Raw genomic sequence first — 17,182 nt, 5'->3', positions numbered from 1 at the left:
AATCACTAATCAGTAAAACAGGGGCATCACCCTGCCATTGTGGAATCATCTTGGTGATTTTTTTTAAATGCATGAAATGCTACATAACCAATTCTGATGCCATGAATTGAAATCACAGCTTGTGGTTTAGCCCAGTACAGGTATTTCCATAAGTGAAGTGACTTAGTCATAGAAAAGTAGGGTCTAGAATCTCACAGGTAGAAAGAACAGAGACACCTTTGTAATAATAGACCCAATTCTGGAATCTGTCCTCTTAACTTAAGGCAAATCTGCTGTATTTTTTCCCTGATTTTTTTTCTGGATCTTTAAACTGTTCATTACCAGGGATGCTTATCAGTCTTCCATCAAACCACCTTGTGTTTTCTTTAACACCAAAAATGATGTTTTCTTGACAAGGCTGCTGACAAGTGTGACTTGGTTGGTCAATGAGTAGTTGAGGTTAAGTCAAATCTGTTCAGCACAGTAGATATCACCCAGGGTGGCTGTGAGTACTTAAAACACAGTGAGACTGGATTTAGAGTATTGGAGACAGTGTGAAAAAGTCACATGAAATACCTCAATGATTTTGATATCATTTTATCCCCCAATGTCAGTATTTCAGTTACATTGGGTTAAAGGAAACACCACTAAAGTGCGTTTCACACTCTTCATTTGCTTTTTCCTGTAGTGCTTAGAGAATCTGAAATCTTTGTTTACAGTTCAGGTTTCTATTTTACAATATATTTGTATTGGATAGTGCTAGGTTACCTACACCTCCATCTATCCTTCTACGTTCATTTGTGCTACTGTTGGTAGCTGAGCATTCCCTTATCTGTAAACAACTAAGGGCCAAGACTTACATACATGTGTTTTCTTTTCAGGAATCAGCACAAAGCTTTGCAAATACAGAACTAAAAAGTCAACTTTTCAATTGGAATCAACAGTTGCACCTAAATTAGGTCTATGCTGCTTTTCAAGTGTCTGTCATATACATACTACTTAATTATTTGTTGTATAAGCACAGCAAAAATATTATTTAACTTTAGTGAATATACGTAAAAAGATACTTGACAAACCAGAACAGTCCTAAGGTGGTTATGAATGCTTCATTCCCACAAATACATCTATAAATGATGTTTTTATACATCATGGTTAGAGCTGAATTTATCCACAGTGCCTTGTTTAAAAACTTGTTCTGAGGAAGAAAATTATTCCCGTATTAAAATGTTCTCACAAAGTGCCTATAAGTCAATTCCATTGGAGTGACGATGTTAAAGCCCTTGTTTTTCCCTTACAGTAAATGAATCGAGGGATAGGTTTAAGGAATAGACACAAATGTAGCTAGCTTCTACTAAAAGACAGACTCTTGGCACTTGACACTGGGACCACTCACGTGAACCTTCATATCAGCCATGAGTGTGAAGAATCATTTCAGACTAGGAGCTGGTGTTGTCTTTCCTCCTCTGCCTCCAAGTCTGGAGTTTTCTTTTGGGTTGAAGTCACTTAGTGTAATTAAAATTATCTTCGGGAGCTATGTTGACCTTAAGTAGATGACAAGCGTGATGAGATACTATACTATATCATCACCTAACACATTCTTCTAAGAAACCAAAAATGCTATGCATTTGAACACTGCATAAATATTTGTTGGCTTAAACTCACATAGTATTTGTTCCTTCAGCTAACAGTGTACTGTTATCTTCAGTAGATTAGGATTTTTCCCTGGAAGGGAAAATATGTACGTGTAAATATGTTGTATGTGTAAATAGAGAAGGCAAAGATATCCAGATGGTTGGTAGCTTTGCAGTTAATTCTTCATTGTAAGTGAACATTGATCCCTTTGGATTCTCCTCCCCATGCTGTACCTTCAACACCATGGTTTAGAGAAACATTCTTCTGAGTGTCTTTGCAGTTGCAAACTGACTTCTGAACTATGTCAAAATTATGAGGAGAGCAGATACAGATCAGTAAAGAAATAAATAGCAGACTAGTTGTAAAAAGTAACCTTAAGTTCTAAATCAAATTTACTAGCCTGATAATGAATACAGTTCTACATATAATAGGGTGCCAGCTAAGCTTGAATATTCTTCTTTATTGTAAAGCTATTGAAAGTAAACCCATAAACACTTCAGAGTGACATATATGAAGCTTGTATTTGAGCATATATGTTTCGACCTGAGTATAGCATTAATATGGGAAAAACCATTAAAATGATTCAGCAATGCTGGTGTTGTTGTTACAATCCTTAGAAGTGATGGAAGAAAACCTATGAAAAATTAATGTACAGAAAGCATGCCATACAGTCAAACCTCAGTAGTCTTATGTTTCAACTAAACTACATGGATTCACACATTGCACACAAAATTCTTTATGAAATAAGTTACAAATTATTTGCATTTAACAAATAAGTGTATCAAATACATCCTAAAAGACTGAAAGCTTGAAAAATAAAGAATTATACCCAAGTATTAATTCATCTGTTGGATTTTCAAATATTCAATTACTTATCCACACTAGGGGGTACAGTGTTTTATAAAAGCCACTTTGTTGAGTTCCAGTGTCTAGAACTCCTTCCTGGCTTTCTCTCTTGCTGGGCTAAGTTTCTGAATCTTGCCTTTGACTTACTTTGTGAAAGAGTAGTTTCTGTTCTTCCTTTCCCATCCACTGGCCTCTCTAACACTCCTGTTTTGTCATTGATTTATCTTCTCTCTTGCCTATTTTTTGTCAAGTGATTCTGTCTTAATCACTTTTCTATTGCCATAACAAAATACCATGGCTAAGGCAACTTACAAAAGAAAGCATTTCATTTGGGAACTCATATGAGTCCATGACGATCATGGTGAGGAACGTGGCAACAGGCAGGCAGGTGCTGAAGCAGTAGCTGAGAGCTTGCACTGGATCCACAGGCAAAAGACACCAGAAAGAGAGAGAGCTAATTGGGAATGGTATGGACTTTAAAAACCCCCAAACCACATCTATTGACACATGTCTTCCAATAAGGTCATACCTCCTAATCCTTCCCAAACAGTTCTGCCATCTGAAGCCCGAATATTCAAATACATATACCTGTTGGAGCTGTCCCCATTCAAATAACCAGTTTCCTTTGCTCATCATTTCAACAGAAGGTGGCCAAAGAACCTGTGTCATGGGAATTCTGAGTGCAGCAGGTCTCCTTATAATGACTCTGGGTATTTCTCAGTCTACTCAGCTGTTGTTGACTCTCCCAAGTCTTCTTTCTCACCCTCCAGTCTATGGTGGAGGACATAGTAGGCCTGAAATTCCTTTGCCATCTCTATCACTATATTCAGTTCAAAATTAGCTTATAATATTATCTGAAATAATAATCTTAGTTGAAGAGTATACTTTCTTACTAGTTACATTTTTCCTACGGTTCCTACTCTAGTTCCCAGTGTTTCTATCACATTTTCTGAGTATGTTTCTGGAAAAGGAGGTGTAGGCAGAAAGTTTAAGAGATAATGATACTCAATCCTAAGCTTTGCCCTTTCTGTGTCCTTTAATGCTCATATTCCTTAAGGCAAAGGCACTTCCCTTGCTCAAGTCCATTCATGTTTTATGATGATTTCATAAGGTCATTTCGGGACAGAAATATTGAATGACTCAAAGAGAATGAAGGGGACTACGAATTGTCCACCAGCAATTGACACTGGAGTAAGCACCTGGGAAACGTGTTCCTCCCACAAATAGACTTCTTAAGGTACTCTCCTTGAGCTGGACTGACCCCTTCAGAGATGTGTGGGAATGTGGTCAAAGAGCATGCTTAGCGTAGCATTTCCCCACCCTAGGGATGGGGTCTCTGTTGCTCTGCTTATCTATGAAATATAGTGACATTAGTTGCCAAAGAACTGAAATAAAATGGGACAGTACAACCTACTCTTTTGTATTATTTTATTACTGTATTTAACAGACATAAAATTGCCTACCAAATTGCCTTGCAACTTTCTAAACAAAGGTTTTACTCTCAGTAGTTGAATTTTTTGTCACAGGCCAGAAGAGACTAACAGACCTGCACTGGTTAGGGGATGTTTTCATGGCACGTTTAGGGCATTTCTCCCTATATACCAGATAGCAAGTGTTATTTTCAAACAGCGACACTGCATTTGAGGATTGCTCCACTTGAAAATATTGAAGTCAAAATGGAAAATCTATTAGTGACCTGAAGTTTAAATGTGGAGAAGAAGTCTATCAAAGATTCTTTGTCGAAAACAAAGTGCATGTTATAGAGCATGCTAATCATAATGGAGGTCTATGTGGATATACCTGTAAATGTTAGAAGTTAGTTTTAAGGAATTGATGCACAAACATTTACAAAACTGTGCTGGGGTCATTATTAAGTGCTGGATCACTTGTATAAGACTCCGAGTTAGAGATTCAACACACACACACACACACACACACACACACACACACACACACACACACACATGCTCAGTTAGGAATATAGTCTTGTGGTAAAGCACTTGCTTAGCATGCAGGAGACCTTAATTCAATTCCCTATATTTAGAAATTAAAATAAAAAACCTTAGAATTATTTCTCCTTAGTATGGTATTCACAGAGAAGTTGGCTTTGTCCTCCCACCTATGCACAGTCTGAGTATTGATAAATGCCTTACAAGAACTGTGTCAGAGTGTTCCATGGTGCTCCATTGCACGGTGAGTCATTTTTTTTTTTCTTTTTTCTTTTCTCAGCACACTGATCCTTGCTGTGTAGTGAGTCCAACTTTTGGGATAGACTCTGTTCATAATTATGGGTCCTGAGTTCTCTGGAGACTTTGAGCTTTTCTTCCATGCATTTGGGAGTCACTTGGGATTAGAATTCAATGTGTCAGCTAACTCAGAAATCCCAATACAGAATTTAGCACTCCTGGTCAACAGGATACTCTCCAGGGAGCTTGGCCTCCAGAAATCAATGACTGGATGATATCCATCTAACCCAAGTGTGCTCGATGGCAGCTGCTTTTGTTTCCTATTACCAGTGGAGTGATGTTTATTTTATAAGCACAGATAGTGAAGGAATATTTATTTTTAAAACATTCAGTTCTGTTGAATGATTTTGCATTCTACAGGATTAATTTTCCAGATATCTGACCTAGGCAAACAAAACATTATGAAAAGGAATTCTTAAGAATTTTAGAATGGAAATGAAATATGTTCCAATGTCAAACATTGGCTTAAGTAAGACACTTAAAATAAAAATATTCAGAAAATAAGGACACTCTCCTAGCTGGTGTGCAAACTCAGGTAAGTGTGTGCTGGAAGGTAAGGGCCATCACAGGTGTCCTCTCTAGGACATAAATGATCCAGAGAGAGCTGGTATTCATGTGCACATTGATAGCGACTGTCTTGGATGTACAAATTGGAATTATTGATATAACACTATTGGAAAGTACAAAGTAGAGTTTATGCTTCTGTGTTTGTTCCTATCTTACAGACTTTTATAGTATTGAATAAAGGGAAGGCCATCTTCCGGTTCAGTGCCACCTCCGCCCTGTACATCCTAACTCCCTTCAATCCTCTTAGGAAAATAGCTATTAAAATTTTGGTACACTCATATCCTTTTGCAAGTGATTTATGTTAACTCTTTGTATAAATTGCGTTTCATAGCTAGATGTATTATAATTAAGTTAAAATGTGCATGCACTCCGTAGCTTTTATCATATCCACTAGCATCTTTGCTTGGTCACACAAATCATTTTTTTTCTATTTTGTAGTGATAAGAATTGAACCCAGGGCCTCAGATATGCACTGAGGCACACCTCCAGCCCTAAACCTTGTTCTACACTCCAGGATTCTAGCCAGGGAATGGTGCCAGCCACTGTAGATGGGTCTTCCCATCTAAATTAACAAAGCAGTCAAAATAATTCCCCAGAGGCATGTAATGAGGCCTGTCTCCTGGATGATTCTGGATTCAGTCAGGTTGACAATTGATACAAGTTGTCATATGTGTATTGAATTCCCTAAGTTTTGTACAAGATAATCACATTTATCATTACCATGTATACAGAGTCACATAGAATTTTCAGTGAAATTATATAACAACAAAAAAAATCCACTTTCAACATAAGCTACAGGTTAGTCACAGATATGATATATACCATTTTAATGGACCCCACAATGATCTTGTAATCATCGAAGAATCTCAAGAGACTCCAGGATTAGCTAATTTTTCAACTTTTCTGATGATTTATATGCAGTACAGTAGTATCGGGTGCATATCAGATTTAAGCCACTGAATATGATTCCACAGTGCAAAACTGCCTGTTAAGTAAAGACTGAGATGTTCATGAAATGGCTGAAACTGCTCTAAGAGGTTGAAGGGGGCTGGGGTCTGTGGTTCCCACTAGGGTTCAAAGGTTTCTGCAACTAAATTCCAATGTGGGTATTGATCAGTGAAAAATAATTTAGAATGAATTTCTTTTGATGACCTTGGTCATAATTAATATAAAATGTTATTATAAGTTTTATAAGGTCATACTAGCAAGATTCAAAAAATTTACATTCTAAAATCTAAAGAATTGATCAAAGCCATGGGTTTGATTCGTTCCCCAATACTATAAAAAAGTAACTAAGTAAATAAATAAAAAACTCAAAAAATAATAAATAACATAATGCTATACTAACAAAGGAGAAAGAAAAAATAACAGAAAGCAAAATAATAACAGTCACAAAAACAATTTTAAAAAAAGTAAATGTCATTCTCTTTTTGAGTCAAATTATTTACAAGAAATTCCTTAATGCTGTCAATAGGCTATTACTGAAAACAAAAGATTTAACACATAAAAAATTTCTATGTTCACTGTTTTAACACTTAAAAGCTTTTCTATCTTAGTTTGTATTTCTAGTGCCATCATGTGGACATTTGATGAAAACTTTCTTTACACCTGATGGTGATGTTCCATTTGGCCAATCATCTGTAGTAGAAAAAGCACCTGATCTTCTAGCAGAAAACGTGTATGTTAGGATCCTGTATCAACCATCTGTGTTGTCTGGAGCTTAGACATTGTTTCTGTGATTTCTGAAATGTTTTTTAAGGCCACTTTCATAGCCACAATTTTATTATGTTTTCTTCATTCAACCTATCGCTCTGTGCATATACGCTTCTCTAAGGCATTGTGTGCAAGCATTTCCCATGCATTAACTTCTTTAATCTACACAACCAAACAACAAAGTTTGTCCATGGTTAACAGCCGTGTATGAATGTGGGTGGGGACATAGGGAGATAAATGTACATAGAGGACAAGTGACTGGTCCAAGAGCATGTTGCTGTGTAGGATTTCAACTGCATTCAAGTGATGATGAGATGATGAGCCTTGACCTTCAAGAGTGCCCCCTTTTCATCTTTTCCAACAATGTTGTACTTGCATAAACTCACTCAAAACACAGCAACCCAGAACTTTGTACCATACTCTGCTTTGACCATAAGGTATATTCCTTCATAAATTCTGTTACAGAAGAAATTCCAGTGTTACAGAAATACACCTTCCTCAACAATTTACTATTCTAATTGTGTAAATTGATTCAAATTAATGCTTTCTGCTCAAGATGTTGCAAATCCATATAACACAGAAATAGAACCCCTGCCCAAGCTCTGTGGGAGGTAATCATACTGATTTTAAAACAGCTGCAATTATAGCTTGTATTCTTACATCTGCCCATACTCTCATTTAATCTGGAACTGTGGAGGTCACACTATTGTGCATATTTAATCAATGAAGAAAGTGAAATTTAAGGGGATTAGATAATACACAGGCACATGCTTATCCATAAGTCATGTTACACTGAGATTTGGGTTTTTCAGTGTTACTGCTTTTTAAATATAGTACGTGAACTTTCTTTTGTATGTTCCTTAACACTAACTTACATTATTCAGCATGTTAATCATGTGCACTATTTTGACAAACTGTGTGTTTATGACAATGAGCAACCCTCCTGACTGGACAAAGAATGTAGAGTAAGTTCAATTATATATTTTAAAATATTTATTCATGGATATACATTTGAAATTTTGAAACCATGTTTCAATGTACCCTTTAAATAAAACTGAAGAGTATATATAATAAAACAATTTGTAGATACAATGATACAATAAGACAACACTCTCTGAGTCCTAGGCTTAAAAGTGTTGGATCTAGGTTTTCCCTTTACCTTGTAGTTGGTAGTTTTATTTCATTTCGTTTTGTTTTTCAAGACAGGTTTTCTTTATGTAGCCCTGGTAGTCCTGGAACTTACTCTATAGACCAGGCTGGCCTGGAACTCAGAGAGAACCACCTGCTTTTGCCTTCTGAGTGCTGGGATTAAAGTTGTAAACCCCTGCACCCAACATCATAGTTAGTAGCTAACAGAAGTCTAAGAGAATACTCAGTGGTTTTCTTTTAGGATCTAGTATTTGAAAAAATGCAATGAAAATAATCGCAGAAAGATAAACAAGATATATGCTAGGCTTTCATTCCAGACTAACTCCACATTAATTTGGTTAGTCAAGAATCAAAAAGGCTAAGCTGTAAATGCTACATTAAAAATAACATTGAGTCTCATTAGCATGAGGCATTCATACATCATCCAGATTTATAACTACTTCATGTGTAATCATCAAGAACTTGACTAAAATTTCAGTATTATAAAACTTGGAAATTCAGTTGATTGAAGGCTAAACAGACAACTGAAAGTTCTGGTAGCATTTTCAAAAACTGGAAGCATTACTGATGATATTGACTATCTCTCCATGCTGGGTATAACATTGGAGAAGAGAGGCTTAGTTTGTGATAACTTGAGCTATGGCTGTTCCAGTCCGAGCTATTTTACCTGTTCACACTGCCCAGGTTCTGACCCCTATGACTCTCTGGCTGCTGACTCTAACATACACACAATAGTCCCAAAGCCTCTTCTTTCAATGCTTCTAGATGGGAGCCCATGAGAAAATGAACAGATTCTGAAAACAACAACAACAACAACAACAACAACAAAAACAAAACAATAAGCTGTGTATAGGATGGATTCTGAAAGCATTTGTTAACATGCAAGACACACACACAACTAAATAAATAAAACAAAACTTTTAAAAAATTGGGATTGAGATTATTTTCCTTCTGAAGGAGAATCATATTATGCTTCTCATGTCATTGATTGTCTATTCCAACCTGTGGCCTTACCGGCTAACTCTCAGGAGACTCTGCTTCTGTTGGCGCCAAGCCCTTTCACAAAGTAGCTAGACTGACTGTACATGGCGTGTATTTCTCACACTGCTCTAACAGTAGCTTAAATAATGACCCTTTGGGCAGTAGGTATTTATTCTAGTTCCATTTCTGTTGCTACTATACAATAACTTGACAAATCAACTTAAGGGAAGGAGGGTTTCTTTTAGCTCACAACTCTAGATTTCACTGTTATTTCAAGAAAGTCGAAGCAGGAGCTTGACGCGGCTGGTGGCATCACATTCACAGGCAAGACCAGAGACAGAACAAACATGGGCATGCTTAGTACTCAGCTAGTCTTCTCTACTCTTCTACAGCCCAGAGCCCCAAATCAAGGAATGGTACTGCCTGATTTCGAGGTGGGGCTTCCCCTATCAGTTAAGGCAGTCAATGTGCCCACAAGCCAGCCGGAGCTAGCCAAGCACACACTGAGACTCTCTTCCCTGGAGATTATAGGTTTTGTCAAATTGACTTTTTAAACTAACCATCAGAGAAGTCAAGTTTAAATTAATGTGGTGTTTTATTTCTGTGGAGCTAAGATCAAGTGGCTTAGTTTTCCTTTTAAAAAAAGAATATTAGGAAACTGATGTACTCTGAGTGAAAACTACAATGTCCTTAACTCTTGTTGACTACTTTTTTCTAGATACACCTTCACAGGAATATATACTTTTGAATCACTAATAAAAATTATTGCAAGGGGTTTCTGTTTAGAAGATTTTACTTTCCTTCGTGATCCATGGAACTGGCTTGACTTCACTGTCATTACATTTGCGTAAGTGCCTTTTTTGGGGAAACTTCAGAGAATATAGTTTGGTTTTCTGTCCATGCTCAGATTTTTAAACAGTATGCTTTAATGGTAAACCATGCTGGAATGATTTAGGCAATGAAACTCTATGTTTTAATGTTTACCTCAAAAGAGTAAGGCCATTCCACTGTTCCATGTGGAGTAGTTGCAACAACAATTTTAATACCAATGATGGTCTATCTGAAATTTTCAGATATGCTGGTCTTATCACACAAACATCCCATAAGTTAGAAGTGTAAATTATTTTCATCTGACTTGGAGGATGGTTTTATAACTCACAGCAGCAAAACGTGTACTGGCTCCGCTCATTTGCACTACCTTTCTTATTCATGCTGTGCACACTCCTTCCATAATTTCTTTTGTTTGCTTTGTGGAATAGTAGAAAGCAAAATATGCTGAAAATAAGATCACAGGACAAAAAGAAATTCAGTGCATTATAAACTTGCTAAATTGCTATTTTATGAGCCAACTGATCTCTAAGGATTATAAGCAGATACACCCTACCTGTTTCCCTTCGGACTCATTTCTTATTCTTCCTCTCATCTCTCTCTTTATGACCTTCTTTATTTTTACTCAACATAAACCTTTCAATTCACACTGGTTCTATGCTCATTTCCCATTTTCCTGTCTTCTCTCTTTTGCAAGTGATGAACTGCCTCCAGAAAGAGAAGCTGAAAGTAACAGGAATAGGTGAAAGTAGGTGTGGAGGACAGTGAACTAACACCACTTACTCCATCTTTGGCAGCTGACTTTCTGGGCATCAGCAGGTCTGAAGGAGTATATAAGAGGAGAGATGGTACTGATATGCTCAGAAATGTAAATACTGCCTGTCTGGTCTTAATTTTATAACTTTATATTGGATCAAGATATGCAATCCTTCCCCATGCCTTTCAACCACAACTTACAGGATGGTATTTAGGACTTCTCTTTCTTAAAAATAAAACAGAAATAATGACACAGCAGCACTGGGCCACAGAAGATGCTATTGTTAATTTATCCAATTTCTATTCAAACGTTATGTTAGGAAATGCTGTCTTCAACAATAGGACAGTAGACAATCTATTATAATAGCTAAATTTCTGTTGGATGATTTCACATATTATTTCTTTTCCAATGGAAACCATAGCCCATGGCTTGTTTACTCTTTAATTAATTTTCCCAAATCACATACAATTTTGATTATCTTGCTTTCCAAATGGCATCAAGGATGTGTATTTTATGAAATTTACATTTAGTTAATGGTATTTATTATGATAATAAGGCTACAGTGATGAATTCTAAACTTTAATTTGCAACTTGCACTACTATCATTTAAAAACAGCAAAAGATCTTCATAAAAGTGCCAGTTAAACATTAAGTCCCTCCAAATTTTCAATTTTGATTTAACTCTACAGGTGAGTAACAGTTTGTAAACCTGGGTAATTTTCAGCTTTTCACACTCTTAGAGCACTGAGTCTAAAAACTACTTTATCAATTCTAGGTAAGATGTGATTAGTATAAAGTATAAGGTAATTAATTGTACCTACAAATCTTTCCTTGCATCCTGTTACTGTGTTTGTGTGTGAACTCCCCACTACAGATATGTGACAGAGTTTGTGGATCTGGGCAATGTCTCAGCGTTGAGAACATTCAGAGTTCTTCGAGCATTGAAAACTATTTCAGTCATTCCAGGTGAGAGCTATGTGTAAGAGTCTAAGTTATTCACTGAGTTAACTCTGGGACTTTTTCAACTGGTCCTCCTTGCTTGGCATTCATCATTACAGAAAGCCAAGAATCGTAAGACAGAGTGCTTCACATAGTATCACTCTTATAGTTCCTACAGGTTTTATCAGCTTTTGTATTTAATGGGTAGACACTCTAATATGCATTCCAAGTAGTTCCTACTTTAAAATGTATTTTGTAATGTCAATGTTACGAAGGATTTATTTCCTATTATATGTATTAAATTTTATTCATTATACCTATCAATACTTTTGTGAAACAATCTTATTCTTTTCTAACAAAATACAAATTACATGATAATAAAGAATAACCTACACCAGCATGGAAGGTTTGTTTTAAAATGAAGTATTACTCTAAATTATTTTTATATCAGAAATTTACCTGCCATTGGCAGCATTTTGGGACTTATACAATGACTCAATTGTTTCAAGAGAATTGTGTGAAGGATTTATTACTTCAGATATTTAGGGCTTCGTAGTAATAAACTTCTCTCTTTTAGGACTGAAGACCATCGTAGGGGCCCTGATCCAGTCTGTGAAAAAGTTGTCTGACGTCATGATCCTCACTGTGTTCTGTCTGAGTGTCTTTGCTCTAATTGGGCTGCAGCTCTTCATGGGCAACCTTAGGAATAAATGTGTACAATGGCCTCCCACTAACGCTTCCCTTGAGGAACATAGCATAGAGAGGAATGTGACTCGAGATTATAACGGCACACTTGTAAATGAAACCGTGTTTGAGTTTGACTGGAAATCATATATTCAAGACTCAAGTAAGAATTACCATTCTGTGTATTTATTCTTTCAATGTTTGCCTTCTGTCTATTCATGGACTAGTAAAAGATGAACACAAGGAAGTTGTCATCACTTAGAAAATTATCTGACGAAACTTCTTAAAATATTTAAACCTATGTTACTGTTTGGCATTTCTTTCTCCTGGATATTGTTTGTTTGCTTTGACAAGAATGCTAATGATCTAAGCCAGGACTTTGCACAAGTTGAGCTGGTACTGTACTACTGAGCCACAAACCTAGCCATTTGTATGTTTCTTTTCTTTTTTTCTTTTTTACTTTTGATAGTTGAAAACACCTTTATTTTGCCTTTATTCTTTACTACTGAAATTTGTTGGAAGTGTTCCATTTCCCTGTCAGAGGTTGGGGGCTTCACAGATACAGTAGGATAAGATAATTGATAGCACATGAAGACACTAAGTGCCTGTCACCCAGACCTGCTGGCTGCTAAAATTTGACTCTGTCTCTTCTTTTACATTACATTACAGACACTTTTTACCATAATGCTTTAAAGAAAATTCCAGGAAGCATACAGTTTCATTCATGAACACTTTAGAATACAACCTCTAACATAAAGTACAGAGGACTTTAAAGAGAGAATGTGTGTATTTTTACTATACATTTTGAAAGTCCCCCCTGTTTGTCTCCAAAGTAACCATATTATTGCAGTTAATACTAGGAAAGGGACTCTGCCTTGTAATCACTACGTTTCTTCATAACCTTGAGCAAATGGTTTTAATGTTTATTTAGGGGGCTCACAATGTTCACAATGTGCTATATTGCCAGTATGTTTCTTAATAATAGGCCATTTGTATGTTTCTTAATAATAATAAGAATTGTGTTAAGCAGCTTATCCATGGTTTGCACACATATGATGTTTAATTTTATAACTATTCTAATTCTTACTGTTTAATACTACTCTCTTTTGTGTCGTCATGTAGGAGGCTAACAAATTCAGTTAGGGAGAATTTTCCTAGAATACTCCATCAGTGTACATTCCTCAAATGACAGCCATAACAGTGAAAGAAAATATAGTTTGTGAAAAATCTTTGCTAAATATGGCCACTAAAAATTACTGTGGCAACCTGGACTGTGCAAGGATACAGGGAAATATTGATGACAACACATGGCTTAGTATATGATGAGATTTTTTTTTGTACACACAGGTACATACATTCAAACATGTGAACCCACAAAATAAGAGATAATAATTTATTTATAAACATGGGAATCAAAAGTATATCCTGAAATTATTATAATAATTTCTCTTTTATTCCAAAAAGTTTTTTTAAAAATTTAAATTTATTTATTTATTTTATATCCCAACTGCAGTTTCCCCTCTCTCTTCTTCTCCCAGTCCCTCCCCCCACCTCCCCTCTGCCCACCCCAATCCTCTCCTCCTCCATGTCTACTCAGAAAAGGGCAGACCTCTGATGGATATCAACAAAACATGGCATATCAAGTTGCAGTAGGACAAGGCAAACCAATGTGAGGAATAGGGTCCCAAAAGCAGGCAGCAAAATCAGAGACAACCTCTGTCCCCACTGTTAGAAGTCCCACAACAAAACCAAACTATATAATTGTCACATAGATGCTGAGGGCGTACATCAGTCCCATGCTGGCTCCCTGGTTGTTGGTTCAGTCTCTGTAAGCTCCTATGAGCCCAGGTCAGTTAATTCTGTGGGTTTTCTTGTGATGTCCTTGACTCTCTGGCTCCTCCGATCCTTCCTCCCTCTCTTCAGCAGGATTCCCTGAGCTCTGACTAATGTTGGCTGTGGGTCTCTGCATCTGTTTCCACCAGTTCCTGTGTGAAGCCTCTCTGATGACAACTGGGCTAGTCACCAACCTATGAGTGCAGCAGAGTATCATTAGGCATCATTACATTACATTTTTTTCCGCCAGTCCTGTTTGGTTCTATCGTGGGTCTCTGGGTCATCCAGCTTCTGCTTCCTGGTGCTCCAGTCTGTGTCAGGGGTGGGCTCACTTTTGTGTCATGGGTCTGTGGCTGGAACAGTCATTGGCTGGCCACTCCTACAATCTCTGTAACACCCTTACTCCAGCACATCTCATAGGCAGGACAGACTGTAGGTTAAAGGTTATGTGAGTGGGTTGGTATCCCAATCCCTTCCCTGGAAATCTTGCCTGGTCACAGGAGATGGTCAGTTCAGAATACATGTCCCCTGTTGCTTAGAGTCTTAGCTGGGGTCATCCTTTTAGATTTCTGGGAATTTCCATGTTCCAGGTTTCTGCCTCACCCTGAAGTGCCCCATGTATCCAGTCCCTCTTTCAGTACTCTCCCTCTGCTGCTCCCCCACCTAGTCCCTCATGTTCCCATCTCCACCTATCCCCAGTCCACCTACAAAAATCTCTTCTATTTCCCTTCCCAGGAAGATCCAGGCATCCCCCTTGATCCCTCCTTGTTACCTAGCCTCTCTGGTCTGTGGATTGTAGCATGGTTATCCTTTACTTTACAGCTAATATCCACTTATGAGTGGATACATACCATGATTGTCTTTCTGGAACTGGGTTACCTCACTCAGAATGATTTTTTCCTGCATTTTGCTGTATTCCATTTGCCTGCAAATTCCATGATGTCATTGTTTTAAACAACTGAGTAATAATCCATTGTGTAAATGTACCATGTTTTCTTTATCCATTCTTCAGTTGGGGGATATCTAGGTTGTTTCTAGGTTCTGGTTAATAAGAGTAAAGTTAATATGAAAATAGCTGAGCAACTATCCTTGTGGTATGATGGAGCATCCTTTGGTATATGCCCAAAAGTGGTATAGCTTGGTCTCAGGATAGATAAATTCCCAATTTTCTGAAAAACCATCCTATTGATTTCCAAAGGGGCTGTACAAGTTTGCGCTACCACTAGCAACAGCAGAGTGTTCCCCTTGCTCCACATCATCTCCATCATGAGCTGTCACTTGAGTTTTAGGTCCTAGCCATTCTGACAGGTGTAAGATAGAATCTCAGAGTCATTATGAGTTCCATTTCCCTGATGGATAAGGATGTTGATTTCTTTAAGTGCTTCTCAGCCACTTGAGATTCCTCTGTCGAGAATTCTATAATTATATCTGTACCCCATTTTTAAATTGGACTATTTGGTTTGTTGGTGTCTAGTTTTTTGTGTTCTTTATGTATTTTGGAAGTCAGCCCTCTGTCAGATATGGAGTTAAGGAAGATCTTTTCCCATTCTGTAGACTGCTATTTTGTCCTCTTGACAGTGTCCTTAGCTTACAGAAACTTTTCAGTTTCATGAGATCCCATTTTATTAATTGTCAATCTTAGTGTCAGTGCTACTGGTGTTCTATTCAGGAAGTTGTCTCCTGTGACAATGCATTCAAGGCTATTTCCCACTTTATCTTCTATCAAGCTCATTGTATCTGGATTTACATTGAGATATTTGGTCCACTTGAACTTGAGTTTCGTGCAGGATGATAGATATGGATCTATTTGCATTCTTCTACATGCTAACATCCAGTTGTACCAGTATCATTTGTTAAAGATGCTTTCTTTTTTTCAATTGTATAATTTTGGCTTCTTTATCAAAAATGAAATGTTCATCGGTGAGTGGATTTATGTCTGAGTCTTCAATTCAGTTCTATTCCATTGATCCACATGTCTGTTTTTTGTCAGTACCATCCAGTTTTTTATTGCTATAGCTCTTAGAACTTGGAATCAAGGATGGTGATACCTATGGAAGTTCTTTTATTGTACAGGGTTGTTTTAGCTATTCTAGGGGTTTTTTTTTTGTTTTTGTTTTTTTTTTTTTTTTGGTTTTTCCATATGAAGCTGAGTATTGTTCTTTCAAGGTTGGTAAAGAATTATGTTGGGATTTTGATGGGAATTGTTTTGAACCTATAGATTGCTTTTGGTAAAATGGACATTTTTACTATGTTAATCCGACTGATCCATGAGCATGAGAGATCCTTCCATCTTCTGATATCTTCTCCAATTTCTTTCTTCAAAGACTTGAAGTTTTTGTCAAACAGGTCTTTCCCATGTTTGGTTAGAGTTACACCAAGATACTTTATATTCTTTGTGGCTATTGTGAAGGGTGGTGTTTCCCTGATTTCTTTATCAGCCCATTTATCATTGTACATGGGAGGGCTACTGTTTTGTTTCTGGTTTTTTGTTTGTTTGTTTGTTTTGCTTTTGTTTTAATCTTGTATCCAGCCACTTCACTATTGGTGTTTATCAGTTGTAGGAGTTCCCTAGGAGAATTTTTTGGGTTGCTTATGTATACTATTGTATCATCTACAATTAGTGATATTTCTTCCTTTCCAATTTGTATCCCCTTGATCTCTGCTAGTCGACTTATTTCTCTAGCTAGAACTTATATGAAGAAAGTGGACAGCCTTGTCTTTCTCATGGTTTTAGTGGAATTGCTTTGAGTTTCTTTCCATTTAATTTGATGTTGGTTGTTGTCTTGTTGTATATTTTCTTTATTATGTTTAGGTATGTCCCTTTTATCCCTGATCCCTTCAAGACTTTTCTCATGAAGAAGTGTTGGGTTTTCCAAAGGCTTTTTCAGGATCTAATGAGATGATTATGTGGGTTTTTTTTTTCAGTTTATTTATATGGTGGTTTACATTGATGGATTTTCATATGTTGAACTATCTCTGAATCTCTGGGATGAAGCCTGCTTGATTGTAGTGGATATTTTTTAATGTG

At 36.9% G+C, this 17,182-nt stretch overlaps 1 protein-coding gene across 10 annotated transcripts in view; it reads left to right on the top strand.

Moving 5' to 3' along the window:
* Nucleotides 1–17,182, top strand: part of LOC131909187 (sodium channel protein type 1 subunit alpha) — an 87,051-nt gene that overhangs the window by 9,928 nt on the left and 59,941 nt on the right. For all 10 annotated transcript variants that reach the window (XM_059260598.1, XM_059260594.1, XM_059260596.1 and 7 more), the window contains exons 2-6: nt 5,429–5,547; nt 7,859–7,948; nt 9,832–9,960; nt 11,573–11,664; nt 12,215–12,484. In XM_059260598.1, coding sequence (XP_059116581.1) covers nt 5,429–5,547; nt 7,859–7,948; nt 9,832–9,960; nt 11,573–11,664; nt 12,215–12,484 — 700 coding nt within the window. The remainder of the gene's footprint in view (nt 1–5,428; nt 5,548–7,858; nt 7,949–9,831; nt 9,961–11,572; nt 11,665–12,214; nt 12,485–17,182) is intronic.

Source organism: Peromyscus eremicus, chromosome 4 (genome assembly GCF_949786415.1).
Source record: "Peromyscus eremicus chromosome 4, PerEre_H2_v1, whole genome shotgun sequence".
Lineage (NCBI taxonomy): Eukaryota > Metazoa > Chordata > Mammalia > Rodentia > Cricetidae > Peromyscus > Peromyscus eremicus.
The sequence above is the reverse complement of the archived record's forward strand: the minus strand, read 5'-3'. Positions and strand labels throughout refer to the sequence as shown.